We start from the raw sequence: 18,618 nt of genomic DNA on the forward strand, positions 1-18,618 counted from the left end.
ATGCTAGCAGCCCGGTTTCTCAGGGCCACCTTAGCGACCTCCCCGCCCCTGGACCTGGCCTGGCTGGCTCCCTGGTCACCAGGAAGGGTAGAGACGGGGTTAAAAGCGTGGGCTCTGGGGCGGCCTGCCTGGGTGTGAATCCTGTGCACCTGCTCATTATCAGATGGCCCTGGGCATCTGGACGATAGGGGGAATCAGTGTGTACTTCACGGGCTGCTGTGGATTGTACCAGAAAATACTGCAGGGCGCTTAACACAGCCTGGCACGCAGGAAGTTCTCAGTAAGTGTGAGTTAGTCCCCTCGACTCACAAATGCCTACTGCTGGTTTTTTAAAACTCCCTGGAGACTCTGTGCCTCCATCAGTTGCTGCTTTCTAAAACCTGCCAAGGCTCGTGGCTCCTTGCAGCCCTGGGCTCGGGGATGGCGTCCTGGGTGCAGGCGTCTGGGCTCTGGGCTCCATGCTCCAGGCTCCGGGCTCTGGGCTCCGGGCTCCGGGCTCCAGGCTCCAGGCTCCAGGCTGTGGGCTCCGGGCTGTGGGCTCCAGGCTCCAGGCTCCAGGCTCCAGGCTCCAGGCTCCAGGCTCCAGGCTCCAGGCTCCAGGCTCCAGGCTGGCTTGTTGGTGAAGACTCTTCTGTAGTCGCACCAGGACTCTCCCTGGCTCTTCCTCCTGGGGTTTCCTGCCTCTGCAGAGGGTTGTGAAGAGTTGGTTCTTCTGTCTTTGACTTTTCAAAGTGCATTTCTGCTCCAAGTTGAGGACCCCTAATCCCAGGGGCTCGGGACCAGAAGTGTTTCCGATTTCAGAGTTCCAGCACTCAGAATATTGACATAGCCTTTCCAGCTGAGCACCTGTAACCCAAAAATACAAACTACAAAATCTGAAACTTTTCAAGTGTTCTATTGGTGTCTGCAAAGGCTTCTTTGGCGGGGGGCAGCCATTGTGGTACAGTGGCTGAGCCGCCTGCGGAACTCCTGGATTGAGGTCCCCACCCTTCTTCCCATCCAGCTTCCTGCTGGAGTGCACCCAGGGTGGCAGCAGGTGATGGCTCGATACGTGGGCCCCTGCCCCGACTTGGGAGACCAGGATGCAGCTCCGTGCCCCTGGCTTCAGCCTGGCCCAGCCCTAGTCCTTGTAGGCATTTGGGGAGTGAACCAGCTCTGGCTCTGTCTTTCAGATAAAAAAATAAGTAAATAAAACCTTTTAAAAGACGTTTTAGATTTCGAAGCATTTTGGATTTTAAACTATCAGATCACGAATGCTCAACTTGTATGAGCTCATTTTATTCTATATCCACCCCCAGCACCGTGCAGGAGGCAGCACAAGGACTGCAGTGCCCATTTCCTGGATGGCCACTAAGACGTCAGGAGTTCTCTAGCGACAGAGAAGGGAGTCACGCAGACTGGGGTGGGAGAGCCGGCAGGTGCGACCCAGGGTTTGAGCGGACCCGTCCTGGCTGGCAGGAGCTGGTTTGCAAGCCCCTGCTGGAAGGAGGGAGGAAGGGGCTGATCAGACTGATCTCTCAGACTGGGGACGCAGTGGGAAGTTTCCTGGTCCCTGCCTCCACTCCCAGTTACTCCTCCTGCTCCACAGAGAGGAAAACAGACGCCCTGCCCCAAGTGCCAAGGAGGGTGGTACTGCCTGGCATAGCAAGCAGTGGATCATGGCGCTGGTCTCCACCCTGCCCCTGTCTCTGTGCACAGCCAGCTGCTGGGAAGATCTGCCGGTGGTGCAGGGTCCCTGGGATGCACCTGCTCCCTCCCTCTGCACCTGCCAGTCCACAGGAGGGGGTGCCTGGAGGAGGCAGGTGGACAGCCCTGGAATGCGGGTCCTCACAGGAGTCGGCGCTGGGGAAATCTCCAAATTCTGCCGTCACGCGTTGCGCAGGAAGGTCACAGGGCTGGGGTGGGGATGAGAAAAATCGCCTTGGATCTCCTTAGTCTCCAAACAGAAAAGAAATGTGACCGTTTCACACTGAGGACCACACCTGGCTCTGAAGATTAAGCCTCTGAAAAGGAGAGAGCAAAGCCTCAGATGTTCCTCGGGTGACGCTTCCTCCAGCCCTGCGCGCCCGCATCTGGGCAAAGGCCAGCGCGTGCATAGTGGGTAGGAGAGGACAGTGCCACTGAGCCTGAGCATGCACACTGGAAACGGGGTGGTGCTAACAGCCTCTCCCAAGGAGGAGGAGGTATGGATCCCGGGCGTAGGGGTCCCCCTTGCCCCCAGAGGGAACACCAGTAAGGTGTGGGTGAAAGAGAACCATGCTACAAAAGGCCTGGAGGGGCACTGCCCTTGGTGGTGGGTGCAGAGGCCTCTGGGGAAATGGGGCAAGGTAGGCGGGATGACACTCAAGGAGTGGGAGATTCGGCCCTGGAGGACAGAGGCCAGGTGCCATTGAGGAGCAAGCAGGAGTGGAAGGGTGCTGGAGAGCCGTGACCTTGCTGGGGGTTGAAAGGAGGAGCCGCTCTGGGGTACACACTGGGGAGGCACCTTGCTCTCTCATTCTTGAAAACACCTTTATGGTTGCAACACATGTGTGGGCTTAGAAGTCAAGGACAGCCTGGTCTCCCAGGAAGGGGCCCCATGCCTTCCACTCTCCTTTGCGAGACAGCCTCACTCAGCTCCCTCCCCTTCTCTTCTGCAACTCCCGCACACCTACATTTCACACTTACACGTGTTGTTCACTTACTGCCGTGAGGGCTGAAGTTCCACTTTTGTACCACCCCCTCCTCAGCTCCGCTACAGTTCCCTCCCCGTCCATCCTCCCTCCTCCTAGCCGTCCGTGTTCGGTGCATGTGGTGCTGCTTATGTGCGTGTTGGTCACAGCTGAGCCACATAGCATACTGTGGTTGTGCTTCCTCTTTTGTTTCCCCTAAATTAATAAGCGTGTCTTAAGTGCTTGTTCAGGGTTCCATGAACCTGCCGCATATTCATCCTAAGTATCCTGACATAATTGAGTGCCTCCCCTCAGGATATGAAAAGTCTGCTCAGTCTGTATGTTTCTTGGCAACATTGTTCCTCCTGGACAGGCTGTGCTGTCTTGGCTGGTGCCCTGGAGGGAGGTTTGATGAGGGAGAGGGGACCGTGGGGAGAAAAGAGAGTTGTGCTGGGAATTTCTCTTCTCCTGTGTCGGATCCCCTGTTTCATGGATCCCTTGTTTTCCTCTTTTTGGTGGAATACACCCTTCAGTGATTTCCAGGAAGACAGTTCATGGGAAGTCCCCCCCGCCCCCGTCTTTATATGAAAATGTGTTTATTCTGCACAGATATTGGTTGATAGTTGGGCTGGGTATAAAATTCTGGAATGGCGAGCACTTTCCAGCACGGTGATGTCACCCCCTTCCTTTGTGTTTCAGCTCGCAGTGTCAACAGCCAGAGAGCTGTGATGCCATTTGATTTTGTTTTCTCTCTGAAAGTCTCTAGAAGACGGACAGATAGTTCAGTCTGCCGCTTCCCAGTTTTAGGACTCAGTGTGGGTCTTTCTTACTGGTCCTTCAGATCTGGGAGAGTAACTTCCTTCCTGTGCCCTGCTTGCTCCCTGGAACTCCTATAAGCTGGGGGCTGGGTTTAACTGCCTTACAACCCACCCCGCCCCCCCGGCATTCACCCCTTCAAGTTCTGTTCTCCCGTATCTTCCAGCTCTTCTTTTGAGTTTCCCACTTCTCCTGGGCCCTTCTTCTTCTGGAATGCTCTCATTTAAAGATGCTGCTTCCTGTCTCTCTGAGTGTGTTAGAGACAGTTGTTGTCACTCTTCTTGCTGTCCCTCCCCCGGCCTTCACAGTGGAGACTGTTCACTAACGTTCCGTGGCCCTTAGTTGTTGTTTCTTGTTTAAGCCAAGTTCATGCTTGACTGTTTGGGTGTTCGCTCTGTGTGTTTGGGGCTGGGTAGGGTGGCTGCTTGCCAACCAATGGCTGGTGGTTCAGTGAGGGCCTCCCCAATGTGCTGTTGTCCAGGTTTCCTCGAGGACCAGTTTTCTGCCTGCTGCTGGCCGCTGGGTGACTGACGAGCCCTGAGTTGGGGGTGAGAGTGGTGGGAGACACATACTTGCACTTAACCCTCCCTGGTCACAGCATCTGCATCAGCTCCCAACCTTGAGGCCAGGGTCAGACTAACAGACCCTTCAGCAAGGAAACACCTGTTCTGCAAGAGTTTGGGGAGGGATTTGCTCTTTTAAAAACCTGCAGCCAGTCGCCCGCCCTGCTGTCCATGCCACTGCATCCCTCCACACACAGCCTTACCTGGGTCCTGGTCCCTGAGCTTTCCTGGGCTTCAGCTCCCCGTCTCCTGCTCCGCCTATTCCCAGGTTCCAGATCTCAGCCGCTGTTGTGTCCTCTCTTCTTTTTGCCCTTGTGGATTTATGCATTTTTAATTTCCTTATTATCATTTGGTGGAAGTATTGGGACAAAAGAAAGTGGAATGAATGTGTTCAACCTGCCATGTTTCTGGGAAGTCCTGAGGTTTTTCAAACATTCATTGAATGCCTTCCACATGTGAGTGACAATGCTGGGACTGACGGGATAGCCGAGGCAAATAATGGAGAGATGGAGGAGTCCCAGGAAAGGCGGGGGAGGTGGGGGTGCAAGGTCACCCAGCAGTCACGGGCAGAAATTAGGAAATCAGGCCAGCCAGTATGTGGGCACATTGCTGAATGTCTTCTGGGGATTTGGGGGTGACAACACACAGCTGGAGTGGCTCTGTGACTGACCACAGAGCACAGAAGTGACTCAAGACAAAGCTCTCAGGGCCTCCCTCTGCCGCCCAGAGCTGGCACCGCCACCTGGCAGCCCACCAGTGCAGATGTAGCACCTTTGCGATCCAACAGGCATCGTCTAAGAGCGAGCAGTCACTGTGGAGAGAAGCCGTGTGTGAGATGATCGCTTCCCAGATCCTCCACTGTGCCCGTGAGTGGGTCTGTGCGCCACCCCCCCCACCAAGCACAGAGCCACTGAGACGCTGTTCTCAGCGCCCATGCAGGCCTTCTGGCCCATGGAGACAGAAACGCGGCCCACAGTTCCCAACCCCATGTCTTTACTTCTATGCAGAAGCGAGAATGCCGCAATTCCTGTGTGGAAGTGGCACCCTCCCAGGGCGACCCCGGGCCTCGGGATGCACCTGCCTTAGCGCTCAGGCGCTTCCCCTCTGCGCAGGCACCTTCCGCGGAAACTTCTTTCCTCCCGCCTGCAGGAGCCCACCACCTTGTTCTCAGCAAGGAGTACAGTTCTGAAGTACCCTCTCCCTTCTGAAATTCTTGAGGGGCCAACGCCTCCCATCAACCCCCTCTTCTCTCAGCAGCACAACCTCAGGCCCCTCCCCCAGGTCTTCAGCCCTGGCCCAGCGGGAGGCCTGAGCCCCTGCTCCACCCTCAGCTCTGGGCCTCAAGAAGTGGGGGCAGAAAGGCTGTCTGAATTCAAACCCCATTCCTGTACCAGCAAGCCCTGTGACATCACTTCTCTGCGTTTGTACTGCCTCCTCCTGGGATACACCAGGGTGCAGACCATTGCCGGGTGGGAGGGGCTGAGCCCGGCCCAGCCTCTGAGCAGCACCTGTGCGTTCCAGACGGGCTGGTTCCCAGCTCTGATCCACCGGAGCCGCCTGCACCTTGTCAGAACTGCATCTGTCAGGAATTTATTACTAATGCATTTTATAACAGGCTCTATAATAAGATATTAAAGACTGTAGCAGCATCTCGCAAGCATTCCATAAATATTAATAGTGCCTTTAGAGATGGCACCTACGGTAGGCGCAGTAGGGCTTTTTGCTGAGGTGCGGTCAAGGGTGTAAAATGAATGTGACCGTGGGGGCCAGTGCGCACGGTGCACCCTGCAGGCGAGGGTGTGGCCACCTCCTCTCTCCCTGTCTTCCTTCCTCAGGAGGCCCAGTGGCTGGATTTGTGTTCATTTGTCCACAACTTTCCGCTCATTCCCCTTCTCCCTTTGCCCCAGCTCTGCCCCTCCCCTTCTTTGCCTGCCTCTCTCCCCCCCTCCTCTCTCTCATCTCCTCCTGACCTCTCCGGCTCACCCTCTCTGGCCCTCTTCTCCCAGGCTGCGCCTCCCCCACCCCACCCCACCCCGTTCCAGTGAGCACCCCGAGCCCCCTCTGGAGCAGCCCGGAGTGGAATGTAACTGAGCCTGCGAAGTGGGCTATTTATCATGATTATTAACGAACAAGATCCCTTGCACGGCAGAACTTTCCCAGAGTCTATTCCCTTGTCACCCCAGGAGCAGTAGAAAGATTTATTTGTCTCCGAATTGCACAGGGTGGCCCATTTACAGCAGGTCCATCAGAAGTGATGCGGAGCTGAAATGGGAGCTGGGAGAGGCAGAGCCTGCCCTGCCCGCGACCTGTGTGGTCCCCTGGGGGCCTGTCGGGCACGCCAGTGGAGTGGCCTTGAAGCCACGGAGGAAGGGGTGCAGAAACGGGCCAGAGCAGGCAGCCAGGGGGCCCGCACCAGCCGTGAGCCTTGACTCCAAAGACCACAGCTGCTCCCTCATAGCAAGAAAGGGGGTCCAGGGCCAGCTGCTACTTGGGCTGTGCAGGGAGAGGTTTCTTCTAGAACTGGGGAGGACTGACCCCCGCTGCGAGGAGCCTTTTGGCCCTGTTTCCCCGGCTGGCCATAGTCCTGCAGGCCCCTGAGTGCCAGCCCCGCACACCGCACCTTCAGACTCTGCTGGCCCAGTGCACAGACCTGGCCATCCCCGCCCACCTTGTCCTCCCCAGGAGGACGCTGTAATTGCTGTGACCTGAGTGCATTTGCATATGAAAAGGAGAGCCTGGGGGCCACTGAAAAAGCAGAGGAGGCCGCCCTCATTCTGGGCCCTTTCATTCTCCCCACTCTTCCCGCCTGGCCTTGAGGGGTGGGCCCAGCGCCCTCATTAGCAGGCCCTGGATGCTGGCCCTGCTGGGGGCATTCAAGGGGCAGGAGCGCAGCCATGGAGGTGTGGGGCAGCCTGAGGCAGAGCTGCAGGAATGTGGAGCCCTTGCCTGTGGCTGGCATGATCTGAGGGTGTCAGGCGAGAGCGCGAAGCTGCAGCAAAAGGGGCCCCCACAGGGAGGACAGCTCCGAGAGTCACCGCGGCACAGCCAAGGGCAGGGAACCATGTGCAGAGGGGCAGGGAAGATGGCGCGGAGACTGGCAGAGCCCCTTCCCCGCTGTCTCTCACCGCGCCCCTCTCATCTTGCTGCCACCCTCTGTGGCCTCCACGTGGCTGTCATCCTGTCCTGATGCCCACTCCTGCCCTAAGGCAGCAGATTCCCACGGGAAACTGGATTAATTTCCAAGGCCCTGTCTGATTGGCCTACTTGGGTCAGGTGGTTGCCTCTGGACCAATCCCATGTGGCCTGAGTCTGACATCACTTGCGACAAACATGGCTGCCTGGCCTGCTCATTTGAGGTGGCTGCTTTTCTTGGAAGGAGGGTGGGAGCAGAGGCAGCAGTTGGCATCAGGGTGGATGGTCTAGAAAGAGCGCCCAGCCAAAGTGTCCGACTTCTAGCCGCAGCTCTGCCGTGAGCCAGCCATGAGAGGCGGAACAAGGTCGTCCCCGATCAGTGCCTGCTTTTCCCATCTGATAATGGGGAGGTTATGCTAGCTAGTGCCCAAGTTCCCTCCGGCTGCTGTGTCCGAGCCGTCCCAGAGTAGTGTATGGTCGGGACCACTCTCCTGGTTTGGGAAACGTTCCTGGCATCGGGGGCCCCTCCTCTCCCAGGCTCTGAACCCACAGAAAGGTCTGCCCGCCAAGGCTCTCCCAACTCATGGGTCCGCAGCAGCCAGGAGCCAAGTGGTGAAGGTGTTCTCTTTCAGAACTTTAAGGTGTCCAAGTTCATGGTGCAGACTCATTGTGAAACTATTTCTCCTATCTCTGCGCTTTAAACAGGTCCCATCTCACCCGGCTGCGTGGTCCTTTATTACTAGAGTAATGATTGCAATGCCCGTTTACTGAGTTGGTGTCCTTGGCCGTGTGAGAAGCTTTAGGTTTTTTTCGCACCTTATCTCATATAATTCTGGCTCCCAACCCTAGCATAGGTACTGTTATTAGCTCCATTTGGCAGTTGGGGAAACTGAGGCCGAAACAGGCTCAACTGCCTATGTCTGAGGTCTCCTAGCCAACAAGTGGAGCCAGAATTCCAAGTTAGGGGGTGTGTCTCAGAGGCCAAGTTCTGAGCCATCAAGATTTATGCCTGCAGGATACTGGGAAACCCATGTGCTGCTGGCCCTGTGAACTGCTTGTGTCAAGGTCATAGACCTGTGTGCACATCGTGCCTTCCACCGGGTGCTTGGAGCAACGCCCCCAGGTCTCCCTGACGGAGTGCAGCACCCAGGACCTGAAGTGCAGGCCGGCAGCTTTCCTCTCTGCACTGGCTGGTCTCACAGGAGTAGCTGTTTGCCAGGCCCGTTCCAAGGAGAGCCTAAGCTATGCAGAAATGCAATGAGTTTTCACTGCAGGGCACGGCACATGATCTCAGAAGGACAGAAACCGGGCTTGTCACTTCTTTCCGCCTTCTCCACCTTGTCTGGATTTTGCTCTGAAATCCTCTGATCAGGTGCTCCAGGAGCCTGGGGACAGATGGAATGTCCTGTCCTGCCCGAGGCCAGGGGCGGGTGCAGGAGCTCACATCCTGCTGGAGCCGTCCCTGTCCTCTGGGCCCCTGCTGGGGGGCGTGGCCAGGCAGCTGGACACACCGGAAGCCAGATCTCCGGCGGAACACAGAGAGCAGGCTGCTCTGAAATCCGCAGGGCGCATCCCTTACCCTGGCAGCACCCACAGGCCTCCGCGGTGCACTTTGTTCTGGATTGGAGGGGCTGGCTTTGGCACTGGTGTGTGATGGGGCGGGGGTTCCTGTAGCTAAGAACCTCTGGAGGAGCTCAAGGCCAGCGCCACCCTGTGGGCGTGCCAGGAAGCCCAGCCCAGGGCGAGCTCAGTCTCCAGGGCTGTGTACAGGGTACCTCGAGGTGCATGTTTGTGGAGTGCCAGCGAGAAAGGGGCCATCTGTGAAGAGCCTGCTTACAGGGGGACGCTCCCACTCCCCTAGTGCTGGCAGAGATGGCGAGGGGAGGCGGGGGAGGCGAGGGAGGCAGCATTTGCAGAGCCCACTGCACGCAGGCGCTGGGCCGCTGCTGGCCGGAGCCGGAGCCGGTGAGGATACCATACCCGGAGCCCCTTCTCCCCTGCCCCTGAGCTCCGGGCAGAGGATCTGGGGTTCTGGAAGACCTGGTGGATGGTGGGGGGCTCTGTGTGCTTCCCACTCACGGAGCCTCCGCTCCACACCCCCTGCCCTGAAGGTGCCCTGGCCTGCACTGCGAGGCATCCCGACCCTGGAGTCACCACGGCCGTGTGAGCGCCTGTGTGCTGGGAAGTGTACACCTGTGAGCTTACAGACTCTTCCCTCTAGCCCTGTGGGAGATGGTTAATTACAGTGTACACATCAGAGAGGTGAAGTGCTTAACCCGGAGACGCACAGCAAGGCTGGGGTCCCAGCAGATGGCAGCCCATGCATCCCTGGAACTCTAGCCCCTGTGAGTTCATTTCCTTGTGGTGGGAGAGTACATCTGCCTTCCCAGCCACGGAGCTCGAGAGCGCAGACCCAGCAGAGGAAAAGCGTGTTCAGGGGCCCAGGGGTGCAAAGGGGCCGGCCGGGTCCGAGAAACACACACAGTGCCACGCCACCAGGAATCAGTGTAGGAAGCAAGGCGGCACTCAACCGTGAGGCCTCTGCACAAGGACGCGGGGGTCACGGAAGGTCATCCACTGCCGTCTGTGTCCCCAGAGGCAGGTGCTGGGCTCTCCGTGCACTTCCGGGTCTGTGGATGGGGGAGATGCGGAGGCCACCTGGAACACAGGGAACCTGCTCATCATCCCAGCATAAAGAGAGCACAGAGACCTAGTGTCCGTCCTCGGGGAGCTTGCTAGCCAGCCCCACGCTCCTGGCTGGGAGCTACATCTGTGTGGACAGTTTGCTGGGACATCGTAGAGGAGTCAGGGAAATGGCTGTTGTCTGTGTCTTAGAAAAGTGACTAGCAGAGAGCTTGAGATCACGGGTTTGGGATTAGCTAGACTGGACTCAAGGCCTTGGTCTACCATTGCCTCGCTGCGTGACTTGGAGCAAATTACTCTACCTCTCTGAGCCTCAGCTGCTTTTTCTAAAACTGGGTAATAGCTACAACCTGGAGAGCTCCCTGTTACACAGCTGGCAGGTGCAGCCCAAGCGTGGGGCCAGCACCCAGCCCTCAGCGGTGGCTTTTACCTTTCTGTGTCCGTGAAGAGCTCCGTGAGCTTGCCTGTCCGCAGTCACGCCCAGAGTGCGTTACGTTAGAAATAGATCCACCCAGCCAAGGTTCAGCAGGCCTGACTTTCTTACCAGACTGCCAGGTGCTGCAGACATGGGAGCAGACCATCGGGCAGGGGAGGCAAACGGCTACTCAGAACATTACAAGGGGCCACTGTTGTGGTGCAGCGGGTAAAGCCGCTGTCTCTGACACCAGCATCCCACGAGTGCAAGTTCAAGTCCCAACTGTTCAACTTCCAGCCCAGCTTCCTGCTAATGGCCTGGGAAAGCGGTAGAGATGGCCCAAGTGCTCCTGGCTCTGTCCTGGCCCAGCCCTGGCCATTGTGATCATTTGAGGAGTGAACCAGTGGATGGGAGATCACTCTCTCTCCCTCTCTGTGTGTAACTCTGCCTTTCAATTAAATAATCTTTTTTATTTAAAAAAAAAAAAGAATATAACGAGCTAAATGCTGTCAGAATCGCTCACGTGGGCTTGAGGAGATTGACAGAGCACCTGCCCTGTGCCAGGCTCAGTGCTGGGCAGGCAGATGGAGCCCATGGCTCCCCACACCAGCTGTGGTACGGGAAGCCTGGCCATGGCCAAGGGGAATGTTGGGGGGTGCCCTGGCCCCCTGCGTGTAAGCAGTGGTGCTGACCTGCCTCGGGGGATCTGGAAGGCACCCATGAAGAAGCTGCACTTAATCAGTGGCCCCCAGTCAGAAAGGGTTCTGTGCGCCTCGTAGGGCAGAGGGAGTCCCGGAAGGCTCCCAGGAGACGGGGACATCTGAGTGGGCATGTGGGCTGCCCCCTCACCCAAGAAAGCAGGCAGCCTCTGTGGTGCCCGGTGGAGCCCCCCAAGGACCTCAAAGTGCACCCCTTGCTTCTCCCGCCCTTGAAGCCTCCCCAGCACACGGACCCCCGATGCCTGCCTGAGCGGCCCCAGCCTGCAGCGTGAGCAGCCAAGGGGCGCCTGACAGGGGAAGCGAAACCGCCAAGAAATGGGTTTGGGGACTTGGCGGCCCCTCGCCTGGGACTCCAGCGGGAGCAGATGAGCTCTGCAACCAGTGCTCTTACGGCCACCGAGAGGCCATCAAAAGGGGGAGAGGCTCACCGCCGCGTGCCGTTAAGTTTCCCGACACCCTCTCAGAATGAAAATGACCAAGGCCGGGGTCTGCTGGCTGCGGGGCCATGGTTAATGGGCTCTGGGGGGACAGACCGGCGTTGGTGAAGCCGCTGCTCCAAGCTCCAACTCACCCTTCTGCTGGCTTTGCTTTCGCCCCCAGAACACACCGGTGGGGACGCCCATCTTCATCGTGAACGCCACAGACCCCGACCTGGGCGCCGGCGGCAGTGTCCTCTACTCCTTCCAGCCCCCCTCCCCATTCTTCGCCATCGACAGCGCCCGCGGCATTGTCACTGTGACCCGGGAGCTGGACTATGAGACCACGCAGGCCTACCAGCTCACGGTCAATGCCACGGTGAGTCTGAGTTGCTGTGCGGGGGGCCCACACACAGCTGCCCTCTCCCACCCTGGAAGGAGCAGCACTGAGTCCCATGCCCCCCAAGGGTCTGTGATGATGCTGGGGGCCACAGCAACGGAGGTGACAGCTACTGGGGTGTCTGCGCCAGCCCTGGCGCTGTGCTGAGCCGTGCACCCTCACGCAGCCGTGAGGATTACTCAGATGCCCATTTGACAGATAAGGAGGCTGAGACACAGGCGGAACTCGGTGACTTTCCCTTGGTCACCTAAAGACCCGAGTCCAGAGGCCGCCTGCAGCCTCTCAGGGCCTTCACAGAGCAGTGTCCCTTCGCTCCCTGTGACACAGGATGGCAGTGTTAACCCAGCTGCGTCCTGACCCCAGTCAACACACGGGGCCCAAGGGCTCCAGCATGCTGGCCGCCACTTCCCCACGGGGCTGTGCTTACGCAATGGGAACATCTCTGCCAAGCCCGCTGCTCTGGCCCCTGGGAGTTCCAGCAGAGAACCCTCAGTATCCCATTTTATGGCTGGCATGCGGGATTCACGTAGCCCAAAAGCAGTAGGGGAGCCAGGAGGCCCCGGCTTGTCCGAATCCCAGGCAGTGCCCTGAGCACCAGGCCCCAGGCCAGGAGTGTCTGAGTGACCAGCACTAAGAGGCTGGACCCTGGCTGTGAGCTGGGGACAGGCCGGCCACACCTCTCAGAGCCCGCCCTCCCCCACCCCCTGCTCCTGGAGCCCCCAGCTGGCAGCAGGGCCAACACCGGCCTGTGCTGCCTTTGGTTTCTGCTGACCAAGCTCAGGCCAAGAGCCAAGCAAACTGTGGGGTTCCTACCAGGATCCAGGGGCTGGGCTCACAGCAGCACTGGGGTCCCCAGGGGGCAGGTCACAGAGCCCGGAACCCAGGCCTTAGGTCTGGGCTAGGCTGGGGGTCTGAATTTTAAACATGGGGTTCCCCAGGCTTGGCCAAGATGCAAGAGGCCTCAAGAGGCAGGAAAGGCAAACTTCTCACTCAACCCTGGCCCAGCAGCCTGTGAGGAAGTCACCTCAGGCACCCGATGTTTCCTCCTCCCCTGGTTCCCATTGCCTGGGAGCAGGCGTACGCCCTCCCCACCACCCCCACCTCCTGCCTTGCACCCACACACTTGTGTGCCCTCCGCCCCCGTCCGTTTGCACACACCTGGGCTCATCTTCCTGCAAATCCTTGCCCTCTTTCTCCGTGCAGCTGCATCACGGGATAATCTGCCCTCACCATAAAGGTGGCTCTGGGTTTAGGGGAATGGGCCAGGCAGGACTCCGGGTGGCCCGACCGTTCCGGAGGCCTGGGCTCACGCGGGGACGAGGAACACAGTTAAATCGCTCTTAATCTTGCCACAGTCAGGCCTGAAGCAGCAGACCTTGGGGATGCTACGACTCGCTGGGGGATGGCTTCGCGCTCGCTCCTGGCCACACGTGCCGTGTGTGGGCTGCTGGGCAGCTCCCCAGGGAGATTCTCCCACGTGGGTTCCCAGGCATGGGGAGAGGGCCACGCCCAGGAGGCGCAGCCTAGCCCGAGCAGGGTGCCTGCCCCTCCAGATGCGCTGTCCCCAGCCTTGGGGCGCATGCTGGGCTGCCTGGCCTTAAGGACCACTGGCCCTCTCCTCCCCCACCTGGAGCAGGCGCCAGACCTGTGCCGGACAAACCAAGGGAGCTCTCACCTGGGGATCACAGAAGCCATTCCGTGGAGCCCCTTCATCCACAGAACAGAAGGGAGGACTCCCTGGGATCACTCAGAAAGCTAGCGGCGGGGCTGGTGTTAGAGCCCAAGTCAAGACTGCTGGGGGCAGGTCCCTTCGTGTAAAGGACCTGAGTTGTGAGTCTTCGTGAGCCACTCGCACCTCTCTGATCTCTGTTAACTCAGCTGAGTAATGGGCCCATAGAACAAGCAAATGCAAAGCAGTGCGTAGCACAGTGCCGGGACTATCATTGGCATTCCATGCCTGTCAGCAGCCAACAGCGCTGGCTCCCCCCCCCTCCCCCCGGTTGTCCCGGTCAGCCTTGGCTTTTAGCGCCCTAGAAGGTAGGTCTCTGGTCTCCTCCCTTGGCGAGCTCTTCTAGGTCTTGGTTCCAAGCTGACTATGAGGATTCAGCACTGCCTGCCTGGCCACAGCAGGTGGACTGCATGACCCCTCAGGATCCCTCCCCTGCCCCGCAACGTCACTGGCCCCAGAGTGCCCCCTGCTGATACTTCTGGAAAAGTCACTTGCCCCGTAAATCCAGAGCCCAGAGCAGGGATGCTGGGCTGTGTGTCTTCCGGGGAGCCTCCATCCTACTCAGTGCCCTGCTGCCCTAGGAGGAGGGGAGCTGGGAGTGGGCACGGAGGGGGTAATGGCCCCAACCGGACACAGTGAAGGAGCTGAGAATGGCCAGTCTTCCGTACTACTTGGTTATCTCACACGCAAGCACACACACACACACACCCCGACACCGACACCCAGAGTGCCCAGAGCTGGGCACGGCTGGGGCAGACCTGGCTCTAGCCCAGCCCTGCTTGGGACCCTGGAGACCCTGGTTTTGGTTCCCTGCACAAGTCAGCACTCACAGGGGTTCTTGCCGTGCGCGGGCTTCCTCGTGCTAAGCCCTTGCCTGCAGGAGTACAGGAGTGTGTGTGTGTGTGTGTGTATGTGTGTGTGAACACGTTTGTGTGTCACATATTGTAGGTCTGTGTGCGTGGACATACTCATGCGCGTCCACAGCACCGCCTAACCTAGTGCTGTGCACGCTTTCTTCTCACAGGATCAAGACAAGACCAGGCCTCTGTCCACCCTGGCCAACTTGGCCATCATCATCACCGACGTGCAGGACATGGACCCCGTCTTCATCAACCTACCCTACAGCACCAACATCTACGAGCACTCTCCTCCGGTACGGGGCCTTCGCTCTGACTGCTGGGAGTTAGGCCCTGGTGTGTGTGGCGGGGGGGGGGGGGGGGTCGTGCTCCTCCTGCGCCTGTCCTGTGTGTGGTAGCCGTGGATGCCCCAGCAGTGAAAGCCTAATGCACGTCACACCCACACCCCCTTCCCCCCCAGACAGACAGGCAAGGAAAGGAGAGTGGTTCTGGGAGATCCATGTGGAGTGCCCGGGGTGCCGTGGAAAGCTCAGCCTGGGCTGGAGGCTGGAGCTGGGCTTGGCCAGCCTGGCTCAGCCACGAGCACCATGGCTCCGTCTGCCTCTGCCAGTCAGCACCACCCAGGGCACCAAAGGCTTGCCCTCCAATCCAGGGGCCCTGTGAAGCCCTGGATTGGGGTTCTCAAGTCAGGCTCCTGCATCAGTGCCAGCATGTCCACCCCAGGCCCGACCAGCTGTGCCTGGGGGAAGGGTCTTGCAGTGCAGAATCTGACTGCCCACCGCGGGGGCTGTGGCCACGCTGCTGTGCTGAGCGGCGGGCCAGGTGGGACAGACGTCTCTGGTCAGGAAGCCCCCCGTGAGTTTGTACATCTAGAAACACACGCTCCTGCCCGTGCCACCTGGGGAACAGAGTCTTTGGAGAGATAAGTGGGCCCCTTCTTTTCGGGGACGTTGGTGTGTGTGGAGGAAGGCCTCATCGCCTGGAGAGCCTAGTGTGGCACCCACAGAGGGGCTCAGGGCCCGCCTGCACATCCACGCAGGCCCCAGCACGGAGCATGGCTGAGGGCGGCTTCCCTGGGCCAGGTGCAGAATGTGCTCCCAGGCCACCACTGGCCAGGGATGCCCAACCCAGGCTGGACAAAAGGGCTGATCCAACCTCTGGCATCCTAACCTGGGCTGTGTCCAAGCCCTGGCTCCAGTCTCCACAGGTGTGAGGCTAGCATTTGGCCACTTCCTACCTGGGGTCAGGGGGGACGGAGGGACTAGCAAGCTGGGTTTTCCAGCTGCTTTGAGGGCAGAGACGGCCTCTCATGGCCCCCAGCTTAGCCTTCTCCTGCATGGCATTCCGTGGGCAGTGGGAACCCCAGCCTCCGAGACCAGGGCCCCACCCACTTCCTGGGATTTCCAGACCCTTTTCACCCTGCCCTGCCTGCCTTGGCCGGCAGCATCTCAGCCTGAGGCCAGTGCCCAGGGCTGTTGCAGATGTGCCCGCCTGGCCTGCGGCTCCTCTAAGTGCTGGGTGCTCTTGTGCCGACTTGCGCCACCGCGGCCTCCCCATGGGGCTGGAAGAGCAGTCTGGAGTCCAGCTTCTCGCGGCTCGCATGCGATTCCCGCAGCAGCCTAAGGGCAGAGGGAACGTGGCTCCTTCTGGCTCAGTTTTGGAGGCTCACGGTCCATTCGCAGGCAGCCCTCGTGGATGTGGGCTCTGGCGCTGTGCTAGCAGAGCCCCAAGGTGGCACAGGGTAATGGCAAGAGCCAGGCTCGTGTTTCCCTGTCTGTGTGGTCCCTTATCAAGCAGCAGCCAGGGTTTAATCACGGGGCTCCACCCTGCTCACCCAATCCCAGCCAAAGGCCCTGCCCCCACGCGCCCTGGTGGGATCCATCCTCTTAGCTCCGCTACTGTGTGCCTCGGGGGTCTAGACTCCTGTCTGAGCCCAGGGTCCAATACTTGAACTGTGGCAGGCAGCCTCTGTGGAATGTACGAGTGAGTAAGTGCACAGACAGTGGTCAGACAGCCCCTCCGCCACAGGCCCCGCCCTTCCTGGCTTCTTGTCCCCCCACCCCCCAACCTGGTCCCAGGCGCGGTGACTGCTCCCCGCTCGGCTCTGATGCAACTGGCACTCTCTGCCGCTGAATTCACCTCTTCCTCCGTTGCACCTGCAGTGCCCACCTGTGCGGGGAGGTGTGTGTGTGTGTCGGGGGGTACTTCTGAGCCCCTGGTGGGACATCATCTCAGGCTGCCCCAGGGTCTCCTGGGGCATTGTGGCCAGGGTAAGGTGCAGAGATAAGGGACAGGACAATGGCCGCCAGCCAGAGAAACCCGTGAGGTGGGTCTGCTTCGCCATCCACGGCCTTGGCCAAGTGACCCGGGAGAACGAGGCCTTGATGCCCGGGCAGCACCTGCCTCAGGTTAGCAGACAGGAAACCATGGCTGCTGGCGGCTTGCCTAGTGGGTGGGTCTTAGTGGTCAGGTTGGGCTGGGACTCCCAGCCTCAGCTGAGCCTCAGAGTGGTGAGAGCAAGGTCGGTGGCCGCGGGGTGAGCGTCCTGACACCCCCAGTCTGTCCCTAACTTCCCTGTATCTCAGCAGAGCAACAGGAAGTTACACTGCGCCCCTGATCTCTTGCTCAGCCATCAGACATGATCAGGCTCCCGTGTGTACAAGACCCCGTGCTTAGCTGCTCCCTCTCCCACGTAGAGGGTCCCACGGGCTGCTCTGAGGGCTCCCCTTACTACTTCTTTCAAAAGTTCTTTATTGGAAGGCAGAGAGACAGACCCGCAGAGGTCTTCTGCCTGCTCCTTTAATCCCCAAATGGCCCCAACAACCAGGGCTGGGCCAAGCTAAAGCCAGGAGCCAAGAGCTCCATCCAGGCAGGGTCCAAGCACTTGGGCCATCTTCCAATGCCTTCCCAGGCACATTAGCAGGGAGCTAGATCAGAATCAGAAGAGCCGGGACTGGAACCAGCCCTCCAGGATGGGACACCAGCATTGCAAGTGGCAGCTTAACCTGCTGCACACGACACCTGCACCATAGCGCTGGCCCCACAGAGGGGCTCCCCTCGCAACTCAGTTTCTCAGCATCTGATCTGATGGCCCTCTCTCAGGCGAGTTACGGACAGAGAAGGGGGAGAGAGACAGAGAGGAAGCCTTCTATCCACTGGTTCACTCCCCAGATGGCTGCAATGGCTGGAGCTGGGCCAGGCTGAAGCCAGGAGCCAGGAGTTTCTTTTGGGTCTCCCACAGGGGTGCGGGGGCCCAAGCACTTGGGCCATCCTCTACTGCTTTCCCAAGCCACAGCAGAGAGCTGGATGGGAAGTGGAGCAGCCGGGACTCGAACTGGTACCCATCTGGGATGCCAGCACTGCAGGCGGCAGCTTTACCCACGGCGCCTCAGCGCCAGCTCAGGGAGCTTGCTGTGTCTTTGCCTTGCCTTCTACTGCCAACTGCCAAGGCCCTGTTGTGGGCAGGACACATCTGAGTCCTGCCCTGTGGGTCATGACTGCACTGGAGAGCCAGACGTGCAGGGAGTTGGGGGCTTCAGACCTGGCTCTGCCAGCTCCGTGTGCACTCCCTGAGCCCCTTCCCCCACGCTCCGCAGCTGAAGGTGCTCCCAAGCTTCCCCTCCCCTCCCCCCCCCCACAGGCTGATCCCTGTCTGCTCCAGGCCTGATCTTCCCAGGCTTCTAATCGGTTTCCGTGCCTTGATCCGGGTCCTCCGTGTCGCTTTACGGTGTGGAGCCCCGATTTAGCACAGTGGATGCCAGGCTGGGCCAGGATGGAGGCGCCCCGTGGTCCGCGCGGGCTCAAGGCCCCAGCTCCCGGGCCTGCCTCTGCCTCTGGCCGGGCCCTTCCTTTCCCGCTCGCTCGCCGCCCCTTTATCTGGCGCCCGCAGCATGTGCACCCCGTCTATCGGTGTATCAGGCCGGCACGCCTCATCCAAAGTGTATATATTACCTAATAAAATCCTTCTTATTGGGGATTATTGCATCAAATTTTAATTTCCTCACTCGAGCGGCAGCATGTCGCCTGCCCGTCAGTGGAGGGCCGATAGAAGGGAAGAGCGGATAAACTGCACAAATTACCGCCAGCCGATGCCTATCAGCCCTTTGACTGGAATTGACTGGAATTAAGGACTGAGAAATAGGATTTTCTGCCTCAGAGTCTGCTGTGGCAGCTCGCGTCCCACTCCCCGCTGGCCTCCCTCCCCCAACAAGGGCGCCTCCCATTCCCCAAGCAAACTGTGGTCCCCCTTCCCAGCCCTAGCCCTGGCGTGGGAACGG

General features: G+C 59.3%; 1 protein-coding gene across 3 annotated transcripts in view; it reads left to right on the forward strand.

The window, feature by feature from the left end:
* CDH23 (cadherin related 23) overlaps positions 1 to 18,618 on the forward strand; it is a 361,784-nt gene that overhangs the window by 139,900 nt on the left and 203,266 nt on the right. For all 3 annotated transcript variants that reach the window (XR_011382433.1, XM_070057798.1, XM_051823796.2), the window contains exons 7-8: positions 11,540 to 11,734; positions 14,509 to 14,637. Coding sequence is in view for 2 of the 3 variants with exons in the window: in XM_070057798.1 (XP_069913899.1) it covers positions 11,540 to 11,734; positions 14,509 to 14,637 (324 nt within the window). In the remaining variant the exon portion in view is untranslated. The remainder of the gene's footprint in view (positions 1 to 11,539; positions 11,735 to 14,508; positions 14,638 to 18,618) is intronic.

The sequence above is a fragment of the Oryctolagus cuniculus genome, chromosome 15 (genome assembly GCF_964237555.1).
Source record: "Oryctolagus cuniculus chromosome 15, mOryCun1.1, whole genome shotgun sequence".
Lineage (NCBI taxonomy): Eukaryota > Metazoa > Chordata > Mammalia > Lagomorpha > Leporidae > Oryctolagus > Oryctolagus cuniculus.